Below are 13,620 nucleotides of genomic sequence, written 5' to 3'. Positions count from 1 at the left end.
TGTTGCTGAACTACAGCTCCCGTGATTCTATGAATGAAATAGATAGGCCGAGAATCATGGGAGTTGTAGTTCAGCAACATCTGGAGGGCTGGAGTTTGGGAAAGCTTGCTGTAGACGCTCAGCTACTCCTTTGATGCAAACTAGACATTTCAGAGGCAGGATATGTCAAATCCCTCCTAATGTGCATAGTACAGAAACAGGATGAGCTCGGTATCTATGAGAAAGCCTATACATCTTTACATTTTCAATCAAGAGAATTTCTTTATGTCTGGTGTGCGCACTTATCCCAGGAACAGTCTAGTAAAAGGGAAAAAAAAAAAGAGAGAGAGAAACTGCAATGTTTTCATTGCAGCGTGAAGACCTTGTCTAGTGGCTGCTAGAGGTGCTTTCTGACGTTTCACAGAGTTTGTCTCGGTGAAACAACTCTGGACATCCTGACGCTTTGCACAGGGAGATCCAGCATCAAGCAACATTCTATAGGAAAGCATTGAGTCAATGCTTTCCTATAGAGGAGGCCTAATGCAGGTGGTATTCACCACACGTGCATTAGGGTCCCTTGCCCCCCAATTAGCTGACATTGGTGGAAGAGACGCACGATACAGTACCAAGGGACCTTGGTGCTGGAATCAGGCAAGTTAAAGAAAGCTTTTTCGTTATGTTTTTTAAGCCCTTTTCTGAACAGTGGGGGGAGCATTCTAGTGTTAGGATGCATCTTTGTTTTCCTAATACTACAGAGTTCATTTATCTCTAAATTAATCTTATTACTGTTAGTCAGTAGAACGCTGTTGGTGGGTCTTGATGACTGGTTTGGGAAACACTGTTATAGAGACTGCATATTATTAGAGGATGCACAACCGAATACCAGGGGAGGCTGGTGAAGTTTTAAATTGATGTGGGCGCCAGACTCTCCCCACATAACTTGGCTCCACCCCCTCTCAACTTGGACCCATATGAAACATGAATATAGCGTTCAAATAAAATGTAAAAAAATGAAATGAACGGAAAATATTTAAAAAATAAAATAAACCCACTTTACATGGTTTGACTTATTTAAATGCCATAGATGTGACCTGCACATTGGAAAGAAATGTAAGTCCCATATCTGGCACTGAAACAGTAAAAACATAATTCCCAGATTTTACTATTAGCATGACGTAAAGTTATGATTTTATTGATGGCACGGAGGCGAGTACCATGCATTCTCTTTCTTCGCCTTCACTCAGCAGCAAAGAAAATCATCAGTACAACACACACCTCCCAGGAACAAAGCAACCAACCACGACACAGCTCTTCAACCTATAGTCCATGTACATTTTCTTGTAATGGTCCAATTTATAGTTAAATCCCCCCCTTATAACATTGTAAAGTGCTACGGAATCTGTTGGCGCTATATAAATGGCAATAATAATAACAATTAAAAGGGTGAATAATTTGAAAATTAGCAAGGAGGTTAGGGAGCAAAAGGAGATCCCATTTGGCCATAGTTTAATGCGATAATGGGGGTTATTTAAAATGTTCTGATATACAGGGTGGGCCAAAATTCTGAGTAGGATATGACCGTTAAATATTGTATTTGTTAGTAGTTCAAATTGTTTGCTGCAGATAGATCATAAAGATAACGTTTTGGGCTCCATAATTTTTGCCCTGTTGTGGTTTCCTCTTGTTTCCATGTATAGTACATTACGTATTCTCTGATTTTCTGGTTATTGGGCTTTGGCTTGTTTATTGTCCTTCCTGACATCTGTAATCCTGACCTGGCTAGTTCTATTGCATTCTCATATATCTGATATCTCGATCTTAGCTAGTGTTATGTTTATGCCTTTTCTCTTCTTCAACGTTAAACCAGGCCATTTTAAGTCCAGTAGTTCTGTCTTGCTATTTTTGACCTATACTTGTAAGTTGGCTGATAACAGACCCAGAAATCTTCCTCCTGCAGGCAGAGCAAATGTAAGGGGAAAATGGCTATCCCTAAAACATTGCACTCCCGCTTCCCTCTGTTACACAGGAAAGATACCCACCACCCACAAAAGGGTTATATTAAAAAAAAAAAAAAAATAACCCCCCCCAAAAAAACACAGCAATAATGCAACAGACTTTACACCGCTTTATTGCACACAGCAATTCCCTGCCTTGCTGTATAAGGCGTTATCTGTAAAACGCAACTTAAGACTTTCGAGACCCATTACTACAAAAGTGAACTGATCTGATAGACATGTATGATGGTTTGCCTGTATGTGTATGCAATGTCTATAACATGAATATGTTTATTACGGATATACTCTGTACTCACAGGTTGGAAATGTGTAATTGCCTTTGAAACAAATGAAAAATTATTCAGGTCCCCCTCCCCCATATGTATGGAGTATGGAAAATAAAATGTAAAAATATCAATTTTTCTAATATATAAAACCCATCACCCATTATGGCACCTTTATAAATAGCACAAGCCCTAAGGCAATATGCTTATAGTTAGTAATAAAGCTTTAATTTATGCATAGTCACAGGGTTTGCATAAATATTAATAACAATGCAAGAGCATCCTTATTAAGTCGATATGGTTGGCTAGCTATGCATCATTCAACCTAGCATAATTGATGTATTTTTGCATGCATTAGAAAAGTAATTAACTGGACATAATGTTCACAACTGTTGTTTTAACTAATCTAAAAAATAGAATTAATTCATGTTAAATGTAGGTCCTTTTATTCATATACATTGCACTCCTGCATGGGTGAATGTTTATGTATTTTAAAATAATAATATGTTTCACATGTAGAATAATTTTCTCATATTTTTGCTGCAAATGGCAATGCAACAGCAAATTTATATTATAAGACATAAAGAGGAATTGACTTATCAAGGAAAAACTGGGTGCCACTCCTAGGTAAAGTGCTAAATAAGGAGTAATCACCATGGAAACCAATTGAATATCTCTCAACATGCTTTGCCTTGATAAATCTCCCAAACAATAAAAAAAACCTGCTCTTTATAAAGGGATCCTGCCTCACTCTACACTGCTCGCAGCTATTCAATCATTGGGAACAGTCTATGAATAGCAAAGGGTTAGCTGGGTATGCAAATGTTTGGTGTGTTCCATTTTAAGCTTGGCGTGGGAAGAGCATAATTAATATTAAATACACACATACATTGCACACAGTGTCATATACATTAGGGGCAAGATACAGATTGTCACTCATTAAACAATGACCAATCTGTAGCCAACTACAAAATAATTGGATTCAAAAACAGAAAACACATCCTGTATTCAGGAGACCTTACAATGAGAACTTAATTGCATACCCTATAAAATATTTTTATAAATATATGGGGCATGGAATATTTGCATTTAAGTCACGGATATCTTAAATAAAACAGGTCACAAATTGCACATCTGAATACTTTTATTGTACAATGATTGGAAGCGTAAAACAAGCACCCCTATCCTATTCTAGAAACACAGATGTGGTACCTTCCTGTATGTCTCTGAAGAAAGCATATAGCCATCTTTACATAAAATAGTCGATTCGAAATAGCATTATAAAATGTGGGATATACGTAACTGCCTCATTTAGTCTACCAAAAAAAACACACTGGCGTTGTGGCAGGTTTATGCAATGTATGATCATATACTGTAACTAAACCCACATTGTTTTTGCCTAGATTAGGTATTAAAAAAAAACCTAATCCGATTACATTGTGTGAGCTTTGAAATTGCTGTTTAGTGAATGAGTATGTTGTATGATATATAAACATTTTGCAAACTAGACAATTGTGCCAAGTGCTTCATAATAAAAACACAGAATTGTGGGTGGATTATTAAGATTATTTTAAAAGGAATCGGATTGTTTCTACATTGTTGTATATGGATGTTCAAGTCACTGTATTTGTCTTCTTTCCCGACAGTCCTGTCATAAAAGGGTTAACGAGTGCCTCTGCAAATATTTGCATAATGACACATTATTGTTCTCTAGAAAGCAAAGTGGATGTAGCTCAGTACTGTTGTCACAGGTTATAAATAGCTCATGTATTGTTTAAGTGAAAAATGTTAGGGACATGTTATACCTGGATATCTGAAAGTACCAATCACCTTTGGCAACAATTGGTCTATTCTGAAAGGTTACTTCAAGCATCATGATCACATCAGTTATTTGAAGACTGCAGCGTTTCGCTATTAACCACTTCATCTATAGCAGCATAAATTAACCACTTCATCTATGGCAGTGTCATGAGCCATTAACTCTGGGCTGACTAACATCAGTTCTGTGTTTCACACCAGCACACAAAGCATATTAGCATTAAACAGCCATTGGCTGCCCCCGCGCCATGTTGCTCTTCTTCTCAGTCCATCCTCCTTAAAGTCCCTCCCACTCCGGTGTGGGGGAGTGATGTCAGCCAAGGAGGATCAAACTGGAACGGAGGAAAGTTTTTAGTATGTGTTTTATTATTTTGGTTAGAGGCAGACCACCTCTAAACAAAACCAGTGTTTTAAAAAAAACTAAAACACTGCATTTTGTTTGGAGTAACCCTATACTTTTCATGTTTAACCATAAATGTTACATCTGCATACCCCCAGCTGTCCCAGATTTGGTACAATAGTCCTGATTTTAGACCCATATCACACCATCACAGGTTTGTTCTTTGATTCCGAAAACACCAGACTTTGGTAACTTGCAAGGACACAAACTGTCCTTCTCTCTATTTCATCTTTCAAAGTACATTCCATCTGTCTCGTCATTCCTCTCTCAGCCCACATTGTCAATGTCTACCGTCTCCCTGACTGTCCTCTACTCTTTTTTAATCATTTGTCTACTTGGCTTCCTTACCTTCTCTCCTCTGACATTTCTTCCTTTATCTTTGGTAGTTTCAACATTCCTATTTACCAACCTAACAACTTAATAGCATCTAGATTTTGATCTATCACCTCCTCCTTTGGCCTTACTCAATAGACTAACTCTCCTATACACATCTGGCAATACCCTTGACCTTGTCTTTTCCCAAAATATGCTTTGTCTAACACAACTTACTCTCCGTCTGACGGTCTGATCACCGTCTTCTACCCTGCACTGTCAATGTGCCCCCCACTCAACATATTAAACCTAGCTAGCCTCAGGCTAGTATTGAGTGTTAGAAATATGAGCTATCTTGAGATGTATCACTTCTCTTCCTGTATCTAGTCTCCAATTTCTTTTCTCTTAACTCTTTCCTGCCCCTAGATATGGTTGCACCAATTAAAGCTCACTCGAAGCACCTGTTGCAGGTCACTTCACAACCAAATAAGGAATGCAAACTCCACTCTTTCCTCATCCTTCCAATACTGTTCCTTCCTCCACTCAACTACTTTTCTCCAGTCTTGGAAAATTATCTCTAAACATCTCCTATCCTCTCGCACTACATGATCCCCTCCCCTCACACCTTATCCAATCTCTTTCCACTAATGTAGTCTCGTTACTAATGCATTTTTTGTCTACTCTGTCTACTGGCATCTTCCCCTCTTCCCTCAAACAAGCATTCGTCAATCCTACACTAAACAAAGCCATCTCCTGAGTCCTGACCATACTTCTACCATCCTATATTATTACTCTCCTTCACTTATGAGTTTCCTGAACTGCTTGTGCTTTCCTGTCTAACTTATTTTCTCACTATTAACGCTCTCTTTAAACTCTTCAATCTGGCTTCCACTCCTCTAACTCAAACTGCTCTTAACAGATTGACTAAACAACCTAATCACTACTAAAAATAAAGGTTATTACTTGTCTTGACATCTCTGCTGCCTTTGATACTGTCGACCACTCTCTTCTTCTTCCAATCCTCCACAGCCTTGGACGCCATGACACTGCACTTTTCTGGCCTATCTTTACAAACGCTCCTTTAGTGTCTCTTTCTCTGGTGCCACCTCCTGTCTCAGTTGGTGGTCCCCAAGAATCTATTCTTGATCCTCTCTTATTTTCTGTTTACACTGCCTCTCTAGGTTACCTTACTAACTCCTTTAAATGTCACTACCATCAATATGCTGATGATAATAGATTTACCTCTCCTCCTGCCCTCCGGAAACTCATCACAAACTGCATCACTTACACCTCTAACTGGATGTCTTACTGCTTTCTAAAACTGGACTCCTCATCTTTCACCACTGTAATATTCCTCCTTAATCTATCTTTCTGCAAGTCACTGGGACACCTAAGTGTCCCTACTTTATACACTGAAATAAATTTTTGTAATGATGCAAGAGTTTAGTCTTATTTCTAGAGAATACAGGACTGCCATTGTACATTACCTCAACCCCTCAAACTCCCTGCCTTAGGGTTACGTTGGACTCGGTCTTACCATTTCTCCTTATATTCAGCCGGTCTCCAAATCCTGTAAAAATATTGCCTATATTGTCCCTTTTCTAACTCAAGCTAAAACTAAGGCACTTGATTATGCACTCATTCCCCAACTTGACTATTGCAACTCATGGTTCATTGGCCTTCCAAATACCCACATTGCCCCTCCTCAGTCTATAATAAATTCTGCTGCCAGGTTCGTTGTCCTGACTGACCAGTTCTCCAACATCAACATCATCATCTTTACCAATCATTACATTGACTTCTTGTACCCTTCAGGATCCAATTCAAACTGCTAACACTAACCTATAAAGTCCTCACTAACTCCACTGCTTACTACATGTTCTATTTACTCAACAAATACACCTCTTCCCATTCCCTTTGCTCTTCAAATAACTTTCTCAATCCCACACTGCAACTTCCATCTGTAGAATTCTTGAAGTATTGCCCTGTTTCTTTGGAATTCCCAATCCCTTGCCTCCAGTCCTTTAAGAAGTAATTGAAATCATTCTTCTTTAGGAAAGCATACCACATTCATGGGTGTCACTTCTAATTACAATTGCCCTTAGTTCCCTCACCTCCATAGCCCAAACCACACTCTCTCCTTCCACTGTTTGGTTCTTTTACTAGTTTATTTTAACACAGGCATGTTATCCTTCAATCCCTACCCTCTCTGACTTCCTGTTATTCCTCTTGTGTGTCTTTACCTCCTCCTCACAGATTGTAAGCTAGTTTGGACAGTGCCTTCTCACCTCCTGTCACTTAATGTTTAATGATGCAAGAGTTTAGTCTTATTTCTAAAGAATACAGTACTGCCATTGTTGATATGGCTAAATAATAGGACGGCTCTTTATAAGAATGACAAACAAAGATTGGGGTTGAGACCAGATCAGATTTTAAATTGATATTTATTACTATATTTAGTGTACAACATAAAATCAGTGGCATGACACCACCGTGTTTTCCCATTTATAGGAAAATAAATTAAAACAAATAATCATATATGCATTTGACCTATTATATCATCAAAATGGTTTCAGCTTTCGGGAGCATGCTCTCCCCTCAAGTATATATAGACATCTCCATCTACTTTAGCATCTCAAATTGTTTTATTACTGCTATTTATAAAGCGCCAACAGATTCTGCAGCGCTGATAATTGGTTAAATAGGATTAGCATAACTGGAAACAACAAATACTATATTTGTGTGGATTACGTTAGGTCATATGTGGATTGTAATGCTATAGAACACTGACATTTTTTTCATGTGATTTGAATGTCTTCTTGTATTGCAGTGTCAGACTATGCTCTCACAATTCAGTCTCATTCATCATTTACTTCATCAGCAACTTCTCTCAGAGATCAAACAACTCTTCACCAGTTTTCTTCAAACTCACAGCCATCATAAATAGAAAAAAAAAAAAAGTTAATAAAATAAGACAGAAGATCTCTACACCACGTTCCTCCCCCAGGTACAGAACATGCCACCACAATGAATTTTCTGAACTTCTTTTCTCTTCACAATCTGCAATTTAAATATCAAAGTGTAGCTCCAGCAGCCACAGTCACAGCTGAACAAACACGTGTACTTCTAAGCAAGCATAGCTCTGCCCCCTCCCCCTCCATAGCCAGCTCTGCATTCATTGAACGCCCTATGTAGATAATGGGTGTCCCTCACTACACTCAGTGTACTGTAAACATCCCAGCTGGAGGTGGCCAGTGCAGTTTAGGGAATGCTAGAAGTCTGCTACACTGCTGCAGAACGCATTGCTTATCAGATAGTGCAACACTATAGCTGACTAGTGGCTATTTATTGGTTGTGATTATGTAGGAGATGATGTCAATAGTCAGCTCACCTGCCTCCATGTGATTGAGGAAGTCCTGGGCAGCCTGTCTCTCATGCTTCTGAAGAACAGGCTCATAAAGCTGTCTCACCCTGGTCTTCCTAGACGTGAAGCAGCATTCATTTAGAAGGACCACACACTCCTGGATCTTCTCCACTATCCTGGAGGACAGCCTCTTGACAAAGCTCACGAAGTCATGCATCAGCTGAATGCACTTATCACACAGTCGACCCATGGTTAGTTTTTGGTTGCAGGTGGATAGAGCTGATGTTTCCTGATGGCCTCGCTACAATGTATCCATTCACAGAACACAGAGATACGCCACTGTTATTGCAAAGAATGTAGCAAAATCCAAAAGGCTTCTTTATTGCACTGGACAAGGTCTGATTGCTAGACGTATTATCATAGAGCGTAGCGTTACATGCTTACATTAATCTCAATCAGTATGGCAGAGCAAGCTTGCCTAGCATAAGCAATAGCTGCTGCTTGATGGGGTTTCCAGACAAAGAACTGTGCAGGCAAAGGACCTTCTCAGGGATAACTGCAGGATCGGTGTGATGTAATGACTAACAGTGGCTCCTCCCCCACTATTGGAATCCTTCATTGCTATTGGGCTATGTAAACAGAGGATTAGCTCAGACAACAAAAACAGGTTTTTCTAGTCTGAAATTGAACAAAGGATTGTATATAGTTGATGGGCTTAAACTGACTAACAATAACATTTTTGTTATGACTGAATATGGTTTGGTGTTTTTTTTTAGATATATTTGTAAATACTAACTTTTTGTTGGTATTTGTACTTTTGCATCAAGTATTATTCTAGGTAACAGTGAATAGAGATCGTAGCATATTTCCATCAGTTATAAAGTTGCAGTAATTCGCATAGGGTTATTCACTAAACTCCAAAATAGGCTAGAGAATTTTAAACAGAATCACAATATTTATGCTAAAATAGCTGATGTACAAATTCTCTAATTTAGATTTATATATATATATACAGCTGTTTTAATCTTAATGTACCCCCCCTTGTTTTAACCCTGCAACTGAAAACATTGCCATTCTGCATTCTGCATACTAATTGCATAGTAAACCAGTCTCTATTGGCTGTCACCACTAGAGGTACTTTCCTGAAATAAAAGTAAAACTCAGCATTTTCTGTTAGATGGCCTCAGAGATTGGCTGAGATCATTGATCTTGATGATCTCAGTCAAAGAGGCAGAGCTGTACGGAGGACACCAGTGCAGCAAGGTAGATCATGTAAGTAAAATACCTTTTTCTTGCCCTGGCACTGCAGGCCGAGTCACCTATACAGTGACTTGGGTACTATAGCGTTAGGAATAGATATTTGGATTCCTTACGCTATAGTGTTCCTTTTAAAGAGAAACTATACTCCCAAAAATAATATTATTTTTCCTATGTGGAAATCATAATGCTAATTACCTGCTAGGGCTAACTCCACCTCTAGAAGGACTTCCCGGCTGTTAGGCAACTTTTGGTTGCTATGCATTAGCCACCCAAAACCCCATAGGAAATCATTGAAAAATGCTTTCCTATGTGGAAATCCTAATGCTAATGCGCCCCTGCAGGAAGAGCCTCAATGCCTTTGAAGCAGGAAAAGAGACTGGATGCCATGTTGGTTATTACCCAGTTTCTCCCGTCAGTCTGTCCAGGTCATCCTCTCACCGGCCCTCCCGAGCCCACCCACATGCCACACCAGTGTCTGTTTGGTCTCTGCAAGCTTGCCGCGGGACCTAGGTGGAGCCTAAATGAGCAGTGGTGGGATTGCGGCAGGACCGAGCAGAGAGGCCCCGAGGACCTCTAGGATGCCGCAGGCGTGATGGGGAAGGTAAGTGCCAGAGGGCAAGTGGTGTACGTCTCCAACTAAATGTTTCTTGTAGGAAAGCATTGAATGCAATGCATGAGGATGTTGAACAACAGAGAATCGAATCTGACTTAATTGTAGGAAGCTGCAACTAATGGTTGTCATGAAGAAAGCTACTAAAGATGCTTTTAGCTCTACAATGAAAACAATGCCATAACTTTAAAATGGCAGTGTTTAACAAATCAGGACCAAAACAACAGGGCCACTGTTCCCAGAACACTTCATTGAGAAGTCCTTTACATTTTAACTTCAATGTTTTGGCGTAATCTAGCAGTAAGCAAATATAAACAAATAAAACAATAAAGTGATTTTCTAAGCATCACACACACTAAATCCTAATCTCTAAAGACCAATCTCGCCACATTGCATTGGAGAAGCCTGGTTGCCCGCCTCTTGCCCTGTGACTATGGACCCTGGGAGATTTGGCCCGTTCAATTCAGTATGATAGGAGTTATGTATTTTTGTATCCTTTTGTGTTTTACTGGTAACATGTGCTCAATGGAATCTGCCTCTATCCCTGGATAAAATTGGATTATTTTCCCCATTGTCTCCAGGATAGAGGGCTCTGTAAAACCGGTTTGGGCCAGATAGCCATGCTGCCAGCCAGGCCCCAAAAGATACTTTACTAACTTCTGAACCCCTGGTCTGATTCATGCCATTTTTTGATATGTTGTTCCCCTGAATGGATTGATTGTGAATATATAATTATTATAAATATTTTATGTGAATGTGATGTATAATTTAGAAGTTATGAATATGCTGTAAAAACTGTATTTTTCCTGCCTGTGATAAATTACATTAACCCATTGTGTTCAGTAATTATATCACAGGCAGAGGGGAGGATTTTATGTGTTTGTGCTGGGTGTGTTTTATGTTTTACTGTACGGTATTGGTTACATGTTGTCACTCCCTGTGGGATGTCCCCCTGCATGGGGACTTGCATAAAAGTCTGTGAGTGTTAATTAAAACAGACCACTGCTTGACCCTCAACACGGAGCTCTGTCTCGTTCTTGGGGGGATTTACTGTATGCTGTTAGAGACTGATTGCCTGGAGTGTAAGCTGATTGTCTGCTTTTCCTGTTCGTCTACTAGCAGCTATTTGTGAGGTTCCAGTTCGGGAGTTGGAGTGCTATTTTGTATCCAGTTCGGGAGTTTGGTGTTCTGCAGTAGCTGTGCCTGTATCTCTGGAAGGGGAAGATCTACTAAACGGCGGTTTAACCCTTTTATGCCTGGGGGTGCCGTTACACAGGTGATACTTGAAAAATTAGAATATCATGCAAAAGTTTTATTTATTTTATTTATTTCAGTAATGCAACGTAAAAGGGGAAACGAATATATGAGATAGACGCATTACATGCAAAGCAAGATAGTTCAAGCCGTGATTTGTCAAAAGTGCGATGATTATGGCTTACAGCTCATGAAAACCCCAGATCCACGATCTCAGTGAATTAGAATATTGTGAAAAGGTGCAATATTCTAGGCTCACAGTGTCCCACTCTAATCAGCTAAGTAAGCCATAACACCTGCAAAGGGTTTCTGAGCCTTTAAATTGTCTCTCAGTCTGGTTCAGTAGGAATCACAATCATGGGGAAGACTGCTGTTGTGCAGAAAACCATCATTGACACCCTCCATAAGGAGGGAAAGCCTCAAAAGGTAATTGCAAAAGAAGTTGGATGTTCCCCATAGGCGTGCGCAGCCTATTGCATTAGGGTGTGCACCCTAAAGCACAAACACACGCTGCATGTGTATGTGTGTGTGTATATATATATATATATACACTGCTGTGTGTGTGTGCTGTTAGTGTGCTGTGTGTGTGTGAGGGTGCTGTTTGTGTGATGTGTGTGTGATGGTGCTGTTTGTGTGATGTGTGTGGGTGTCGTGTATTTGTGAGTGTGGTTAGTGTACTGTGTGTGTGAGCGTGCTGTGTGTGGGTGCTGTATGTGTACTGTATGTGTGTGGGTGCTGTGTGTGTGCTGTTTGTGTGAGGGTGCTGTATTTCTGTAGGTGCTGTTTGTGTGTGGGTGCTGTATGTGTGTGTGTTCTGTATGTTTGGAGGGATTGTGGAGGTGGGGGCAGATTAGTAAATATCCCCCCTCCCTTCGTACCTTCTGTAGGGAGGGGGGATCCTTGCTGCCATGTGCCATCCCTGGTGGTCCAGTGGAGAGTTAACTCTAGCCTGCGGGGCTAGAGTTAACTCTCGCGAGATCTGAGCGTTGCGATGGCAACGCTAAGATATCGCGAGAGGAACCTGGCGGAGCTGCTGTCTGGAGTTCCCCGGGTCCTCTCCTGCCTCCCTCCATGCTGCTGTGGGCCGGTGAGGTAGATCTTTGATCTCCCCGCCGGCCCATGGAGGCTTAGAGCAGAGCCGGCACTCAGATAGCGCCGGTTCTGTGTGAGCCGACAGGGGAGAATAAAGTCCTGGGGAATAAAGTGTGGGAACTCTCCCAAGATTCCCCCCACCAAAAAAAATAATATACACTCCAATGTGTGTGTGTGTGTGTGTGTGTATGTATATATATATATATATATATGTGCACACACACACACACTGACACGCATACTCAGACACACACACATTCAGACACACACACTCATACATTCACAGACAAACATACACACACATTCACATACACTGACACACTCATACATTCACAGACACCCATACATACATTCACAGACACACATATACACACACATTCATATACACACACACACACATTCACAGACACATACACTGACACACACTCATACATTCACAGACACCCATACATACATTCACAGACACACATATACACACACATACACTGACACACACTCATACATTCACAGACACCCATACATACATTCACAGACACACATATATACACACACATTCATATACACACACACATTCACAGACACATACACTGACACACACTCATACATTCACAGACACCCATACATACATTCACAGACACACATATACACACACATTCAGTCAGACACACACATACACACAAATTATCATTTTTTTATTAAAAAATGTCCACCCAGCCTCCCTACCTGGAGTGCTGGCGTGGACTTGTCCCTGGGGTCCAGTGGGTCGGGCGCCTGTCTTTATCTCAGCCGCGGCGAGGGAGCTGTGTGCTCTCTGCTCCCTCTCACCGCGCGGGCTGTCTGCTGTAACTGGGAGCCGGAATATGACGTCATATTCCGGCTCCCAGCATCAGCAAACAGCACGCGGCGAGAGGAAGCAGAGAGCACACAGCTCCCTCGCCGCGGCTGAGATAAAGACAGGCGCCCGACCGGGGGAGGAGGGGGATTTGGGGTCCATCACCTCTTGCCCCCCCCCCATGACAGGGGGAGGAAGGGGGGCATTTGGGGGCGCTGAGTGCCTGCAGGAACGGTGTTCCTGCTCATAAAAAGTGCAGGAACTCCGTTCCTGCAGGACTTAATCCATAGGCGTGCCGCGGGGATTAGGGTGTACCCAGGCACACCCGGCACTCCCCGTGCGCACGCCTATGATGTTCCCAAAGTGCTGTATCAAAGCACATTAATAGAAAGTTATGTGGAAGGGAAAAGTGTGGAAGAAA

General features: G+C 41.0%; 1 protein-coding gene across 1 annotated transcript in view; it reads right to left on the bottom strand.

The window, feature by feature from the left end:
* Positions 1-8,719, bottom strand: part of LOC134587121 (uncharacterized) — a 55,761-nt gene extending 47,042 nt beyond the window's left edge. The window contains exon 1 of the mRNA XM_063443264.1: positions 8,179-8,719. Within this exon, the coding sequence (XP_063299334.1) occupies positions 8,179-8,401 (223 nt within the window). The 5' untranslated portion in view covers positions 8,402-8,719. The remainder of the gene's footprint in view (positions 1-8,178) is intronic.
* Between the last annotated feature and the right edge of the window lie 4,901 nt (positions 8,720-13,620).

Source organism: Pelobates fuscus, chromosome 2, assembly GCF_036172605.1.
Source record: "Pelobates fuscus isolate aPelFus1 chromosome 2, aPelFus1.pri, whole genome shotgun sequence".
NCBI classification, from domain to species: domain Eukaryota; kingdom Metazoa; phylum Chordata; class Amphibia; order Anura; family Pelobatidae; genus Pelobates; species Pelobates fuscus.
This window is presented reverse-complemented; position numbering and strand designations above follow the sequence as displayed.